General features: G+C 32.9%; 1 protein-coding gene across 2 annotated transcripts in view; it reads right to left on the reverse strand.

Annotated features, from left to right (window-relative positions):
• The window catches only part of LOC111054883, a 184,759-nt gene that overhangs the window by 25,211 nt on the left and 142,007 nt on the right, over positions 1–17,541 (reverse strand). For both annotated transcript variants that reach the window (XM_039441392.1, XM_039441391.1), the window contains exon 5: positions 4,523–5,167. In XM_039441392.1, coding sequence (XP_039297326.1) covers positions 4,523–5,167 — 645 coding nt within the window. The remainder of the gene's footprint in view (positions 1–4,522; positions 5,168–17,541) is intronic.

Here is a 17,541-nt window from a genome sequence, read left to right on the forward strand (position 1 = left end):
CTCATATATTGTTCTGATTTCAGAATTGTTCCAGTATATATATATATATATATTATATATATATATATATATATATATATATATATATATCCAGTCCAGTTGTTAATTGTAATATTCACGTCGAGTTTATTAATATTATTGTAAACGTTTCTCTTGATTTTTTTTATTACGATTCATTTGCGGTTGCTTCAAGTAGAGTTTTTTTTGTTTGTAAGAGGTTCTGTTACGCATAAACATGTCAATTATGGTACATTTTGCGTCATTTCTCATTCTCACGACTTTCACGGCGCAACTGGAGGCAGTCAGGGTCTTCGCGGGAGTTTTCTACAAGGAGCTACGTCACGCTGTAGCGTATGAATCATCGGTTCCACTAACATACGAGGTAGATTTCCCGGCAGCTCAGCTCGACATCTTGCAGGCGGAAAGGGTGTTCTGGCCTAACTGTCAACAAGAGGATTGCAGTTTAGCGGATGCGGTAGAAGTTTTGTATAATTCTACAAACGGAATTCTTCGCAACAGTCATGCTGCTTTCAACTCTTCAATTCGTTTGGGAACTCAAGCTTCACGAAAAACCAGAGCGATCGATGTTGTCGGCGATTTTCTTCATTTTTGCTGCGCAGTAGCGACGGATGGGGAACTTCATAAGCTGGAATTCAACGAAAAACATGTAGCTGATCACCTCAACGCATTCCAAGGGTTGGTTGCAGACGACCACAAAGATTTAATTCGGATTTCTCGCAACTTGAGGCAGTTTGCTGGAAATTTTTCTCAGCAATTTCACGATGCGTATAGCAAATTAACAGACAGTATGAGATTATTCGTACAACAGAATGTATCGGAGGATAAAACACTGTTCACAAACCAGTTATTAACTTACATTTTTCACCTCTACTCACATGTAAATATTTTATCACGGCAGGAATTCATAAATACTGCGAAGGAACGCTGTGATAAAAAGCTTTTACCCTTTTTCGCTGGTACACCCCAATTTATTACGTTCAGATCTCTTCAGATTGGAGAAAGGATATAAGTCGAAAGGACACCAGTTAGCTATACCTCTATCGGATTTGCAGCGATATTTTGATCTTCCACTTACGACTTGCGTGGTGAAGGAGAACTCCATGGTGCTTAGCTTAAAAGTACCGTTGGTCAGCATCGGCGGACAGTTTCAATTGCACAAGTATGTGAGGACACCTATGTATTTCGACGGTCAGATTTGTCAGCTTCAGCAGCAGGATTTCGTTTTGGCGCGGAGACAGGAGGAAGGTGAGATTCAGGTCATCTCGGGAGATCATCTCTCTTCTTGTCGGGCACAGGACGATTTCTTATGCTATCTTCCGTGGCTGGTGCATGGAGGACATATGTCATCGAGATGTATGCATCACTTGTTTGCGGCGACAGAGCTGAAGGACATCCAACAATATTGCAGTTTAAGCTGTCGTCCAGCTAAGCAGGAGTTGGAGATCGTCGAATTTTCGCCTTCGGAGTATATCGTCGCAAATATACAGGCCAACACTACAGTCACTTGCGAGGGAGGTTCGTTTCATCATCTTCAACCTATTCCGGGAGCAATGTATGTGGTTTTACCCTGTCATTGCGAGATTTCGGTCGGCGGGAGAATAATGGTGAGAAAGACTTTTCCGTGTGACGCAAATGTTGATAAACAACCTCAGGTTCTCCATTACTTACCTTTACATTGGGTTAAGTTTAATTCGTTAAAAATTGATGTTTTGCAACCGCATTTCAATCCTAATTTTGTTAATTTTAGCGAAATTTTAAAAACTGATATAGATATAAAGGTTCCGGAATTTACAATTCAAGACGTAATATCGTCAGATATATTTCACAAAGTAGATCTTCCAAATTCTTGGGGAGATGTTGTAAATTCCTCTAGTTTTGTTTTTTATATATTATTTGGCTGGTTAGGGTTTTTAACTTTATTCTGTGCATATTTAGGCATCAAGTTGTATGTGTGTAAATTATCTGCTGTAACGGTAGCACAACCCAAGATACATATAATCGATAGTTAAGAGTTATATACGGTAGTTACTTTTTGATGGATTAACTGTTTTATTGTTTTTTTTTCTTGACTATATAGTTATGAGTCATAATGTACTTATAAAGGTTTTTTTTTTCTTCGATTTTTATTGCAACTTTTGAAGTAGTTCAATGTTGATTCACAAATAAATTATTGTCAATTGAGATTTTCTTTTCATAATAAGTTGAATATTCATGTATATTAATGTGTATAAAATTGAAAGTTAGTTTCATATATAATCAACGTTATTGTGCAGCATAGTTCCATTTTGAATTTTGATTTGAATGTTTGTAATTTAGTTTGAGTAACCTACCTTTCTATGTAAATGTTTGATTTCAATGTATAGTAGCATTATCAAGTCAATCAGGCACACGTTTGTTTCCGGTGTATATTATTTTGTTTAATCATTATTTTTTTTTTTTTGTTTTTTGTTCCCCTCTTGACTACAGACTCAGGGACGAGTCTTTCAGCGGGATGGGTGATGTGTCACCTGGTCATATGGGACATATATATGAATCATATATTTATCTCATATTGATCAGGATTTTAGAGTTTTAATTTAGAAAAGTTTAATGAACGGTGTTTCTGCCTTTGAACAATTTGTGTCATCGACAGAAGGATTGTTTATTTCATTTGTTATCAAAATTATTGTAGCTTCTCTTTTGTTTTTCATAACAAACGTGCTCGCTTGTGCGACTGATAAAAATATGTATTTGAAATGGCTTCATGTTTGGCATTGACTGAGTTATATATTAATACCCAAAATTTTACTTTTGTCGGTGTGTGAGCTCGTTCGTTAGGACTGTGAGTAAAGTCCGGCTGTTCTGGTGAAGGGGATAGATTTTGTTCTTGTTTTATAATACAGATTTCCTGTCACAGTTCGGGCAGTTTAAAGAGAATTGTATTATTGAATAAGAGGGGATCTGAACCCACTTCATTAGATCAGTTTTATTTATTTTTCATTATTAATTAACGTCGCGATTAACCAGTGGATGCCAAATTGGAAGCCATTTTCATTAAGGTAGGTGACTACTGAGTCATTGTTTTAAATTTTCCATAACCACAACAAATTTAATCTTCACTAGCAGCCAAGCGAGTAGCCCTTGAAATATTCATATATTTATTGTTATTTCATAATTTTTAATTATAATTCTAATTTTTGTACTAATAATTTATTGTTTTGTTTTAATTATCAAAAAACCAGTACGATCATTTCTTGTTTTTCATTTCCCCACCTTTACATATTTGAGTACCGACATTGGACTGTGTTAAGAGAGTTCTGTTCTGTTAATTTCCGTTTTGTTGTGATTATTTGTTCTAATTTGCGTTTCAGTTTTCGTTTAATTTGGTTTATAAAACCAATAAAGACCAGTTTATAGTTTGAAAGTTTTACCATATTATTTCGTATGAAAACCCTTCCAACTGGTTTATCAAAACCCACATACGTTCATCAAACGTACAAAACACCATACAGCTTCCTAATTCACACTTCCTCGGTAGAAATTGAGATTTGAAATCTATTTGCCAAAAAATCATACATTACAAATTTGAAATAGACTAGTCTAAATTTAACAGAAGCACAATATCTTCAACTGAACCAATAACTTGAAACTTGATCAATCATGAAAACAAAATAAAAAGTAGCATTTTTTAGACACCACCAGCAAAAGAATAAATTTTGCCCGCTGGTAGGAGTATAAACAAACAAGAATAATTTGAAAAAAAATAAACGAGTGAGAATATAGATAGCTGAAAAGGAATAAAATCAAAATTGAATGAGGAAAAAACAATCAAAATGCCATTACCACCATTCCGCTCCCAGTGAAAAAAAGAACCTCTCCTTAAACCAGGTATCAATTATTATTCTATCACGAACTTTTAGTTGAAAATCAAATGGAACAATATTTATGAATCTAGTGCTCATATACATAATCTGTCTTCTAATAATGCTCAACCCTGAATCATGTACAATATACAGTATTTTAATGTGTCAGGTCTCAAGTTATAAAACAGTTCATCAGTCCTGATAAATTTCTCTTTGTTCTCAACAATATCCTTGAGAAGTCTTTCGAAATAGAGTTGCCTTATTTTCATTACATTAAACTCATTGAATATTATTTTTATAGTGACTATTGTATTTCGTAGTAACAATCAATATGTTTTTCAAACAGCTATCACTGAGTTGGCAGAGTGAGGCTCAAAAGTAGATAGTGATTTGAAGTATTAGGAAATTTCAAGACAGTATGAATAGCATCAACAGTTTTAGAAAAGAATAGAAAGATTAGCTTCAATTAAGGAACTTAAAGCTAGCCTTAACAAGGTTGAGAGTAGTTCAAGTTTAAGCTCAGGTTTAGTTTGAGGTTGATTAAGTTAAGATAAAGTTGATTATTAGGTTTAAGTTGATACTGCATCAATACTGCAGTAATGGCAGGAAACCCAGTTGTTAGGTATTCAACCAGACTGGTATTCATTCGATCTTCTCACCTGATCTCCTATTGCACATGTTGGCAAATAGCGCTTTCAACTTGTAAGAATGAAGAAAATCTTCAGGTCGAAAGTCCTTGGCCATGACCATTATAGTCTCGAGCAATTTCTGGATTTTGATGAGCTGCTCGTCGTCGTCATCATACACGCAACGAGAATGGGAGCAGCGCGCATGTTTGTCATCAACCACTCGAGTGACGGGACTCTGACAGAAGAAAGCAGTCTCCAGAACAACATTGGCACCACAACTTGGCACACCAGCACCACGCACCCGCTGACGATCACCCCTCACCACTCTGGTGGGCGTTGTCAAATGCCACAGATACTGCTTTGCGTCCTGAATCGCTTCGTCCTGCTCAACTTCCGGATCCCAGTCTTCTTCAGACTTATTCTCACTCATTTCACTAGCCTGCTTTTCTAGTTCTTCGTTATAGGCAGCTATCTCAAGCGGCAACCTCTCATCTTCTACCTTGCGCTCTCCATCGAACTCACTCAGAAAGCAGTAGATATACACCATGATTACGCCCAATTCCGAGAGAATGCTCGCCTCTTGATAGCGCTGCAGCAGAATGTTGCACAGGAATTGCGTTATATCTAGAGGATAATTCGCATACAACGCAGCGTCATTCTCGCTTTCAAAACCATCTGCAAACAAATCAATTAATGCACATTAAACACTGTAGTAAACAAAGCATCAGAGATTAGAGATTACATGAATAAATTATTAAAAATCATATAAGATTCGTTTTAAATACTGTTAAATTTAATTACAATATAAATATTTAAAAGAAACAGATTTAGTAAAATTACTTATTTTATAAAACTTTACATTGTGTTGAAATAGATACTTATATTAATGTTTAAGATCAATAAATAAATTAATAAAGTAATAAATTAGAGATGTTAAAGTTAGAGAATGAAGAAATAAACTTAAATATATAAAATAAATACTTGAAAAAGTGAGGTTAGTTTTTTTCTCGCGCCAATAACTTACTTATACTTACTGGCTTCTCGTTTTTTGGGTGGTTTCGGGATTGATTCAGGTTGAGTTTTGTCCTATTGTAATTATGTTTATGAATTGTCCAAGTGAATTTATTATTAAATATATTATGGTGAACAGTTTGGAAGTGATCTATTTTGTACCTAGTAACGAACGTTGCAAATTGTAACCCCTGGTGGTGAGACGTTAGATATTCAGTTGATAGTGCAAAACATAGTTTAAATTAAATGTCCAAGTCAAGTTATTTTCTAAGAAACCAGAAAGTAGAATCCACAGACATGAGTGAATCAAATTATCCAGAGAGTTCTCTTAATAATACTAAGATAAATGATTCGTTAACACCATCTGATGATAGAATAATATTGAGTCAAGATTCACCGAACCTAACATATCAAGAAATACACAGTGCTGGTACTGTCACTCAGGAAGGCATCAATGTTGATACAGAGAGTAATGTAAGTAAAGGTAATACAAGTTTAGAACAGAATAACATGGATCAGTTTAATTTATCATTTCTGGTGAGTTTGATGAAAACAATTCAGGAGGAAAGTAAGAAGGATATGAATAAAATAAATCTGAATATTGATACGAATAGGGACGAAATGAATCTAAAAATTGATAGATTAGAGGGAAGAGTTACGTCAATGCAAAATTCAATTCAGGAGGGGAGTCTTAAAGTTGAAAAGTTAGAAGAAAAAGTTACTAGTAGGATAGACAAATACATTGAAAAAATTGATAAGCAAATAGGTCAGGTTAGTGAAAACACACATGAATATTGAAGGTTAGAGTAGATGAATTGGATGTAAAGATGAATGAAAAAGATCAGCAAATTGAAGAAGAAATCATTAAGGTAGAACATGAAGTAGGGTTAGTTCAAGAACAACAGATTGCTATGAAGGATGACATCAGTTAGTTAGAACATAGGGTGGATGCAGGTAATTCTGAAGTAGCGGCCTTAGTTTTAAAGTTTCACAAACACAAGTCAGATATACAAAATCAAATTGAAGAAAACCAAAATCAATTATTGTATTCTGGATCTACTAATTATGTGGTACATGATAAATTTGATTTTCAAACAACTGTTGAAAAGAGCAATCCTATGAATTTTGTGGTGAGTTTGAGTAATTACATTGAAAGGAATAGTGTAAAATCATGGGACAAAATCAAAACTATTATTGAAAATTGCTTCAATAAAAATGAGAACAAGTATCAAAAGGAATGGTGGGGTTTTGTAAAATCTGATATCATTAGGAATTATTTTGAAATGTTCAAATAAAAATTTATTTCTAGATATTGGTCTAAAGAACATCAAAAAGCTGCTCGTACTGATTTGCAATTTGGACATTACAAAATAGGAAGTGGTACAAATTTAAGTGACTACTTTATCAAAAAATATAATGTTTCAAAAAACTTCATCCCTGCTATGGATCATAGCATGATTTTCGATTTGCTACGGGGTCATTTTGATAATACAATTGCAACAGCAGCTGTAGTTAGGAATATAAGAACTGCAGAAAAAATTATAAATTGTTGGATGAGTTTGCTGCTATGGAGCATTACAAGTTTAATAAGAAAATAAGAGACAACAATGCTGAATTGAATTCAAATGTAAGTAATTTCAATAAAAATGTTGAAATAAATGAACCTCTGTTTGAAAGTAATGATTCAAATCATCTAATTCAGAATGAAAACAATGAACATGGAAAACACTTTTCAGGTAATAGAGATGGGTACTACAATAAAAAGCCCTACATTAATTATAATCAGAGTAAGGGAAATGGCCAATTTTTTCAAGGTAATCGTAATTTTAATAAGTATTAGTATGGAAATCGTCAACATTTTTCTGAATCTAGAAAGTTTCCTCATCAAAGTAACTCTCACACTCAGAATGGTTCATCAAATTCATTTAAACCTGGTTCAGTTAGGAAATTTAACCAGCAATCACCTACAAATGCTGCTGTAAATGTGATTACTACTAACCAAGACATACAATTATTGAGTAATTCAAACCAAAGTGTAAGAGATTCGTCTTTAAACTAATGACGGAACAACGGAAAACTGATTCTCCTGTTTGTTCGAAAAATGAAAGGTTTTCTTTTGGAATTGAGGATGAGATAGATATAGGTATTAAAGAGTTATATTATAAAAATACTATAGATGAAGATTTAATTCAAACTAGAATCAATAATTCTTATTCAGATGAAAATACATTGAATCTTAGTTGTGATAGAAATTATAGAGCTAACTGTATTTTCAATGAGTTGTTAGAGGAAAGCGAATTTCAGCCTAATACTGGTTATGACTTGGCTGAAGTACCTGTAAATATTATCAATAAAACAATATCCAATAATTATTGATACAGGGAGTGAAATAAACGCAATTGGTAGTAAATTGTTATCTAAAGTGAGAATGAATAACAATATTCACCTTATTTCGGCTCCTAATATTAGTATTGTCGCTGCTACAGGTGCCAGAAATAAGAGAGTGAATAAACAAGTCATGTTAAGAGACAAATAAGACATAAACAAGTCAAGTATCATTCAAAAATTTGAAAATACCTGTTATGTTGTTAGTAGTTGATGACTTAAATGTAGATATATTATTGGTATGCGAATTTTTGAAAGATGTTAGTGCTGTCATTGATTTTGAGAATAATGTATTGTCTATACAAAATATTAGTTTTTCATTTATAAAGAAGAACACTTCAAAGTACACGAAATTATTCAATATTGGTATAGGTAAAGATTTGGAAACTTTTAATAATTTGTGGGAAGAGCAGAAAGAAAATATTCGTGCTTCATTGAAAAATGATCTGCCTGAATTGGTACAAGAACTTGTAAATATTTTTTAGGAAAATAAAGAAATTTTCTCAGATCAACCAGGATCTGCTACAAATTATTTGTGAGTTGAAGTTCGAAGAAAATGTGCAATTGAACAGGAAAACTCCGATTCCTAATATATATATATATATATATATATATATATATATATATATATATATATATATATATATATATATAGATGAAGTACAAGAAGAAATAGAAAAGATGTTGAGTCAAAAAGTGATAGAACGAGCTACTTCTCCCTACACGAACCCCATGGTAGTGGCCAAGAAACCAAATAATGAAATCAGATTATGCTTGGATGGTAGGCATTTGAATTCTTATTTAATTGTTGACAAGAATACCGAACCTGAAGCTATTGACAACATAAGTGCAAAGAGATAAGTTCATAAGATTCAATAAGTGCAATTATATAAGTAATTTTGATCTGACACAAGGGTTTAATCAGGTGAAACTTTCTGAAAGTAGTAAGAATTATTTAGCATTCAACATTTTTGGTCAAGGGTACCGCTATACTCACTCACCATTTGGATTGAATATAAGTGGTTCTGAATTCATAAAGTGTCTGTACAAAACTTTAGGAGAAGAGGTTTGTAAATTTATTATAGCGTATATTGACGATTTAGCGGTAACTAGTCAAAACCTCACTGAACATATTGATAGGTTGAAATTATTGTTTATGAAATTGAGAGAAGGTTGAAAGTTGAAAGAAACTTCAACTTAAGTTGAAGTTGAACAAGTCAAGATTCATTGCCGGCCAAATAAAATACTTGGGGTATATTATTGACAAGAATGGTATACAACCAGATAGTTCTAAGCTGGATGCTATCTATAAATTCCCAGAACCACGTAATTTAAAACAATTACAATCTTATCTTGGTTTATGCAATTTTTACCGGAAATTTCAAAACAATTACTCAGATTTGACTAGTAGATTCAAACACCTTTTGAATAAGAAAAATAAATTCACTTGGACTCAACAAGATAGTGAAACATTCAAAGAAATGGAAGAAAGGTTTGCAGATTGTGTTGTATTAAAGCATCCAAGATATGATCTTGAATTCATTCTTTCAACAGATGCTAGTGATGTTGGCCTAGGTGTCGAAGAATTATTCCATGAAGTTGACGGCGAGCATTTAGTTGTAGTATATGCTAGTCGCAGCTTGACAAAATCCGAACTCAGTTATTCTATTTGCGAAAAAGAGTGTCTTGCTGTTCTATTTGGTTTGACTAAATTGCACAATTATTTTGGAGATAGGAAGATTATAGTTAGGACAGACCACAGGCACTTATCTTTTCCAAAAAATGTAAAATAGGGAATAGCAGATTATGAAGGTGGGTCCTTGCACTACAGAATTTTAATATAGAATGGCAATTTATTCCAGGGAAAGATAACATAGTAGCTGACATTATTTCACGCACTGATTACAGGCGTAGAGTGAGCAGGTGGCTGCTCCACATTGGGGCAGAGGCTTAGGAGGCTCTCCTAAATTCGCCTTATAGATGAATATTTCATTTGAAAATGCCAGCATATTATTTCACATATTCATCTATATTATTATGTTGTTAATTTTTTTCCCTCACAAAATATTAAAATAATAGAGTTATGACTGCCGAGTGAAAACCCTTAAGCGCGGTTGAGCTGAGAATTATTATTATTGTTAGTATGTTTATACTCCAATCATATTTTTTTCATATTTTACTCTCAATTCCAAACTATGTTTAAGTATCATAATTTCCTTAATTCAAACCAGTGTATCTTAACTGTCTGATTTAGTTCGACTCCTCCCTGCACACAGACTCATCCACGCAGAGAGTATATTCTTTATATTTATTTTTGTTACAATATTATTTTGTAAATATGTATTTTTTGATGATTAAATTTGAATTTGAATTTTTATCTAAAATGACCGAAAAGACATTTTTTTGTAACACAAAGTCTCAATCACCTGTTATACAACAGATTTATGTGAGAAATATAAGGATAAATAATTTTAAAATTGTAATAAGTTCAAAGAAAATGGTAATTTGAATTTCATAGACTGATCATTTTATAACTTTATTGAAAATGTAACTTCATTACGAAGTAATTAAGAAGTAGCTATATTGTTAAGAAAATTGCTGTTCACATCTCTGTTATTTTAAGTGAGCTGTTTAACCAAAGTATGATAACTGGAGAGTTCCCAGAATGTTTGAAAGTTGCAATTGTCATTCCACTTTTTCAACAGGGAGAGCGACAAAAAACTAATTGTTATTGTCCAATATTACTATTACCTGTATTTTCCAAGATTTTTTAAAAAAGATTATTAAGATCAGATTGATTGGTTTCTTGAAAAATTCAATTATTTTAATGTAAGGCAGTTTGGTTTTAGGGGTGGATTGAGCACAGAAGATGCATTGGTATCGTTATTGGTATCGTTTCTTGAAGATATTTATGATGGCAAAAAATTGTTCAGCCTTGTATATCGATATAAGAAAAGTATTTGACACTATAGATCATTCAATATTGCTAAAAAAAGCTATTGGCAGCTGGTGTGAGAGGCTTGCCACATAGATGGTTTTTCAGCTATCTCAAAAACAGAAGACAGTGTGTAAGGGTTGGGGAAAGTTATAGTAGCTTCAAAAATATTGAGTTCGGAGTGCCACAAAGCCACAAGGCTCAGTTTCAGGCCCCATTCTATTTCTTGTATATATAAACGAGCTTTGTAATGCAAATCTTTATGGTAAATTAACTGCATTTCAGATGACACTGCTATAACGTATAGTGACACTGATTCAAAATTAATCTATGGGAAAATATGCTTTGATTTGAAGGTTTTCAATTACTGGTTTAGTCAAAAATATATGATATCAAGTGAAAAAACTAAATATATGATCTTCAATTTGAGAAGGGAAACATATTTTGATAGGGACCTACTCTACCACAGCTTCTTGTGCACTGATAACTGTGATTGTATAAAAATTGATATTGTAAACACTATTGAATACCTTGGCTTGATCATTGACTCTGCTTTATCATGGAAGTCATATATAAGTAAATTGAAGAAGGAGTTTTGTACTGTTCTACTTAATGTCTATCATGCACTTATAAATTCAAGAATGAGTTATGGTCTTGTAGTCCAGGCGCTGGCTTACATTGAGCATACATGAGAGAGGCAGAGAATTTGACTTCGGATTATTGTTAGGGGGTCTCTAGTGTATATGAAACTCGATGTCGTCACGTCCCAGGGTGGTCGACAGATTGGGGGGGAGGGGGGTAAGTTGTAAAAAACGCGCGCTTTTAAAATCGCCTGTCCTGCAGTTACTATTCATAGTACAGCTTTGACTTTTTTCTCAATATTATGTACTTATAACTGGCTTTCAATGTGGTCCTCTACATTTTTGCGATAAACCGCATAGTTTTTCCGCAAAAAAATAAAATATCTCGAAAAATGTATTTTTTTATTATGGACTTTTTGTTATTTCTTGAATATTCAAGTCGTTAGCCGACTTAGAGGAAAAGGTTCCCAATAAACGTTGTAGGCCGTTTCTTCCTGAATTCAATGATATATATAGTTTGGGAGTTACGATCATAGATGCGGCAGTGGGAGGGGGATAAGTAGCACTGTTACGCTGCTGCGCGGTCCTCCCACATGATTAATGCTATTCTATGCATTCAAATTATGTATTTCAGGAACGCTATATTATGTATTTTCGGTCACTGAACACGATTTTTCAACTCTCAAGCCTCAATAATTGATAATTCTCATCATAATATACAAATTATGGTCAAAATTACAAACTTTATCTCATTCTGCAAGGAAACTAAGAAATGACTGTTTGAAATAAACGAAACTTGGGTTTCAAGAAATATATTAATATTATATTTAATATATAATATATTAAAATGATAATATTTATATGTGTTTATGTTTTATTGTTTTTATTTTAAATTAATTTATTGTGATGCGCTGCAGGCTACATTATTAATTACACACTGGCCACGCTTACTTGATATAGTGGTCAGTTAATTTCCAAGAAATGTTTGTGGAATTTCTTAGTTCTTTATGGTGGAAATGGAATTCATCATCCATTCATTATCATAATAATAATTATGTTTAATATGAAGATGTTAAACTTTCGTGAATCTTCAGTTTGTCGTGAACTTTCGAGAAAGTATATACAATATAATAATAGATAAGACACAATGTGATAAAAAAGCAATGTCATATTATGTGTCAAATCAAAATGAAATGAAAATTTAAATATTCATTCAAATTATTTCTAATAGTATTATTATAATGGTAGTTAGTTATACTAACTTTTGATTGATTCATCCATTTTGGTATTCCCGTTCAGACTGTTTTGAAATGGTAACAAGTTATTCAGTATCAAAATTTGGGAATAGAATAGTTTTGGGCCATGCCTGTTAATCTTTCCCAAACATATTTATATGATTTATAATTTAATCCACAAATGAATGAAAGGATGTATACCTGCACGTAGCTAACGTATGGATTATTCCTTTATAGATTCTTGCATGTTACATTAATAAATCTCTGCCACAGATTTAAAAATCAAGTCTCGATGGTTTGGAGAGCATATTATTGGAGTGATTCTTTTACTCTGCTGCTTCTAGTATGTTCAATACCTTTGTTTGAATTTAGACTATAGACATGAAAAACTATGTCCACCTGTATCACTCCATCTTCATTGAGAATTTTCATAACTCTTCTCATCACAAATTTTCCATAATCTTGCAGTGTATTGAAAGTTTTGAAAAGTGAAGTAGGAGTTGAATTCAGGAGAGCCATGTCATCATTATGCGAATTTGTCAACGATATTTAAGGATCTAGTCAAATCCACAACTAGTTTCACTAATTATTTCATGGGCCAAGTGAGATTAAGCGGGTTTTTTCAAATATTCATCAGATGTTGACAGAGATTGCGGTTATTGTAGAAATGTATGCTGCACTAAAACTTCAATGATGAATTATCTTTAAACAGCTACCTAGTAAAAATACAGATATGAGATCTTTTTGTTCTAGAATGAACTAAGACTAGGATTTTTTGTTTGATTGCATCGTGGAGAATGACAGAACTCTGTTTTTTCTTATAGGTGAGAATACACTTTTACAATTTGCCACAACTATGTTCAGATGAAAATAGTTGAAGAACGAATAACTATTTCCTTATACATTCAAAAGAGAATCACACACTTGCTTCCAGACCATTGATAACATTATGCAGATTCTGTTGTCCATCAGAGTCTTGAATCAAAATGTGATGTTCTCGTGAGAAGGTTATGCTCCTGGAAATCATTCTCATCTCTCATTATTCTTGTTTTACTCCCTTCGATGTCTTTCTTCACAATCTCCAGTGATATCCATAATGATGTCAACATACTAAGATTTATTTATATAGTAGCAGCCATTTTAGGAAAGCCTTTGAAGAACTAGCTATTCCAATCACTCACCTTTGAGTTTTAGATGATCGAATGAGGGTTGCTCCAAAGCATGATCGGTTGTCACATTATTAAATTTTCAAGATTTCCTTTTGACAGAGAGTCAATCTATTGACTGTCTAAAGTTAATGTTTCCACATTGGAAATGATTTTCTACTTCTTTGGGTATTTTTTTTCTAGATTTAACACAGACTCCATAACATGGTTTGTGTGATTGAATGAAAAAAGTATGGGTCTTTTCCCGTACAGTTTCTATGTGCAATACCAGAGTCCTTCCTTATGAGCACGAATACAATTCAAGATAATTTAAACTATGTTACAATAATCAGTCATAAATTTCAAGTAGTCATTGATTTTGCATTGTGATTCTAAGAAACTCCACAAATAGCTCCTGACTTCTTTCAAATATACTTTGACAATCTCTCATATTTGAACCGTTCATGAGTCCTTCTTTGTAGTTGTTTCATTGAATTGATTGCTTGCTCTCACACCTTAATTAGACTGATCTCCCCTCAATAGATTTCCAACAGTATTCTATCCAAATATTTCAGATTCAACAAAAATAACTCCCATTCCACTTCCATTCAAGTACCACCCCAAGACAATCAGTCAAACTCAGCCAGATGAAAAGTATCTATTCGTAGATATAAGTTACAGAAATCAGTTGATAAAGCTGCGTTTACACCAAAGTTATTAACATAATGTTGATAACTTAATCTTTATATAATCTTTATTAGATTGAACGGAACTTGACAAACACATATGTTCATCATGTGTATGATAAATTATGTTCAATCAAATAGGATCTATAAAGATTAAGTGATTAACATCTCGTTCATAAATTTGGTGTAAACGAAGCTTTAGAGTTGTATTTCCTCTGTATTCAAATATTTAGTCATATCACATGGGAGTAATTGGCATTATATCTCTATTTAAAAAAGTACAATATATTTTGTCCAATAGCTTTTTCCATTGAAACCTTAAGGTCAAGGTCAACATTTAAAGTCCAAAAATTGAAAACCAGAAGATCCATTAGAGCATTAATGTTATTATATGAAATTCCAAATAATAATATATTCATGCCAGATTTAATCAATTTGTTAAATTTTCATGTTGCATGCAAAAGACCAAGTCTTAATAGACTATTTCACATACCGTTTGTCAGAACCGCTCACCATTTCAATTCCTACCTAAATAGAACAATGAGATTGTACAATAGACTAAACCCATTCCTTGATCCCTTCTATGACCGCTACAATACATTCAAGAGATCTTGTGAAAGATTATGCTGCTCAATTGATGAATAAATTATTATTTTTAAGCTCTACTAACTCTCTTTTTTCAAAGGTTTCTTCTTTCTATATATATATCTTTCATCCTATACCCCTTCACAAACTTTCCGGAATCTAACCCAAAAATCGTTCTCTTCTAATCTTATTAGTTATATACTGAATCATGATTTTATGAAATGCGATATTATTTTTTTTTCTTTTTTGTATGTTAATTGTAATGTTATACTATCATCTATGTCATTAAGGCTCGTACTGGAGTTTGTGAGCCTTTCTATGTTTTCTTGGAATAAATAAGTAAATAAATAAGATATTCGTGCTTCAATTGTAAATTTATATTGAGAAAATATTTTACTCCTATTACACGGTGCTCTATATGGGGTAGCCTATATTATTTATTAAACTTACTCCATTACTTGACTTTCGCAATTCCAAAGTGATCATTGAACTAAATCGAATAATTATTCTCTCTTTATGAGATATTAGTTTTTTATCGACTGAGAAACACAAATAGGATTCTTAACAAGAAACAAAATGTTTTATCATTACAATGTAATCATAAATAATGATAATGAGATGAAGTTTGTAATTTGACCATAATTTGAATATTATGATGAGAATTATAAATTATTGAGGCTTGAGAGTTGAAAAATCGTGTTGAGTGACCGAAAATACATAATATAGCGTTCCTGAAATACATAATTTGAATGCATAGAATAGTAGGAGCGATGCGATAGACAGGCCACTACGCGCATTAATCATGGGGGAGGACCGCGCCGCAGAGTAACAGTGCTACTTATCCCCCTCCCACCGCCGCATCTATGATCGTAACCCCCAAACTATACATATCATTGAATTCAGGAAGAAACGGCCTACAACGATTATTGGGAACCTTTTCCTCTAAGTCGGCTAACGACTTAAATATTCAAGAAATAACAAAAAGTCCATAATAAAAAAATACATTTTTCGAGATATTTTATTTTTTTGCGGAAAAACTATGCGGTTTATCGCAAAAATGTAGAGGACCACCTTGAAAGCCAGTTATAAGTACATAATATTGAGAAAAAAGTCAAAGCTGTACTATGAATAGTAACTGCAGGACAGGCGATTTTATAAGCGCACGTTTTTTACAACTTACCCCCCTCCCCCCAATCTGTCGACTACCCTGGGACGTGACGACATCGAGTTTCATATACACTAGAGACCCCCTAACAATAATCCGAAGTCAAATTCTCTGCCTCTCTCATGTATGCTCCATGTAAGCCTGCGCCTGGACTATTGTCTGCTGGGGAGGTACATAATTATGTCTCAACATTATATCCGATAATTATATTTCAAAAATCATCCATTACATTAATAACCAGAAAGCAAAGAACTGAACACTCATAGCCTCTTTTTGTTCGCCTCAAGGTACTGCCAATTAGAAATTTTTATGTGTATAAAGTATTGGAGCTTTACTTCATAAGAAGTACAAGTAACAAACCTATTAGGGATGTTAGGTATGATTTTAGACGTTTGCTAGTTCACGCACCTCAATCAAATTTGACTGCTTTTCAAATTTCTTACTCCTTCAATGCTCCAAGATTGTACAATTTGATTTCACCTAAATTGAAAAATTTGCAACAGCTTTCTTTGTTTCTAAAAAGCTTGAAAGTTTATCTTTTTACACTCAGTGAAACATTCTTGAAAATTGTGGGATAGTTTACTCCAAGTCTTTTTGTACTGTCCATCTTAAATATATTATTCTAGTGTCACATTTGTCATTTGTTTAAATAGTTCGTTAGTCCGTAACATATTATGCAGGTATATCTTTTTCATTGTTATCCGATAAAATTCTGGTGAATTTGTTAGGGCGGGCGGTCCTAAACCTCTTAGTACCATTTAAAATATTCATTTTGAGTAGCACACCTCACTTGGGCTTATGCCTAGGGGTGCGCATTTTATTCTGCACTTTTCTATTATTTTTTAGTTGATGGTTATTTCCTTTTATTTATCAAATGAACTTCTGTAATTGACCGAGCAAAGTGAGGTCTAAGATTCAAGTCAACATGTTTAAATGTTTATATGTTGCGCTTTTACAGCGAAACGCAGCAATAGATTTTGACAGGCTTTTTGAATTTCGCGTCGACGTATACATAAGGTTTTTTAAAATTTTGCATTTTAAGGATAATACAAAAGGAAAAGGAGTTTCCTTCGAACACCAATATTACTGTAAAAGTCAGACTATAGAATTATTATTCATCATAAATCAGCTGTCTAGTGGACTATAAAAACATTGAACATCTTGAAAATGTATCTTTCTATCAACATTAGTAGACAGTGTCTACTAACGTTGTCATTACATAAGCTGAGGCCATGATTTTATTTATTTATTCAATCATTCAGAATTACACAACGTACAGAAAAGTACCACAGGCTAAATCGCCCAAAACGGTTCCAATTCT

The sequence above is a fragment of the Nilaparvata lugens genome, chromosome X (genome assembly GCF_014356525.2).
Source record: "Nilaparvata lugens isolate BPH chromosome X, ASM1435652v1, whole genome shotgun sequence".
Classification (NCBI taxonomy): Eukaryota; Metazoa; Arthropoda; class Insecta; order Hemiptera; family Delphacidae; genus Nilaparvata; species Nilaparvata lugens.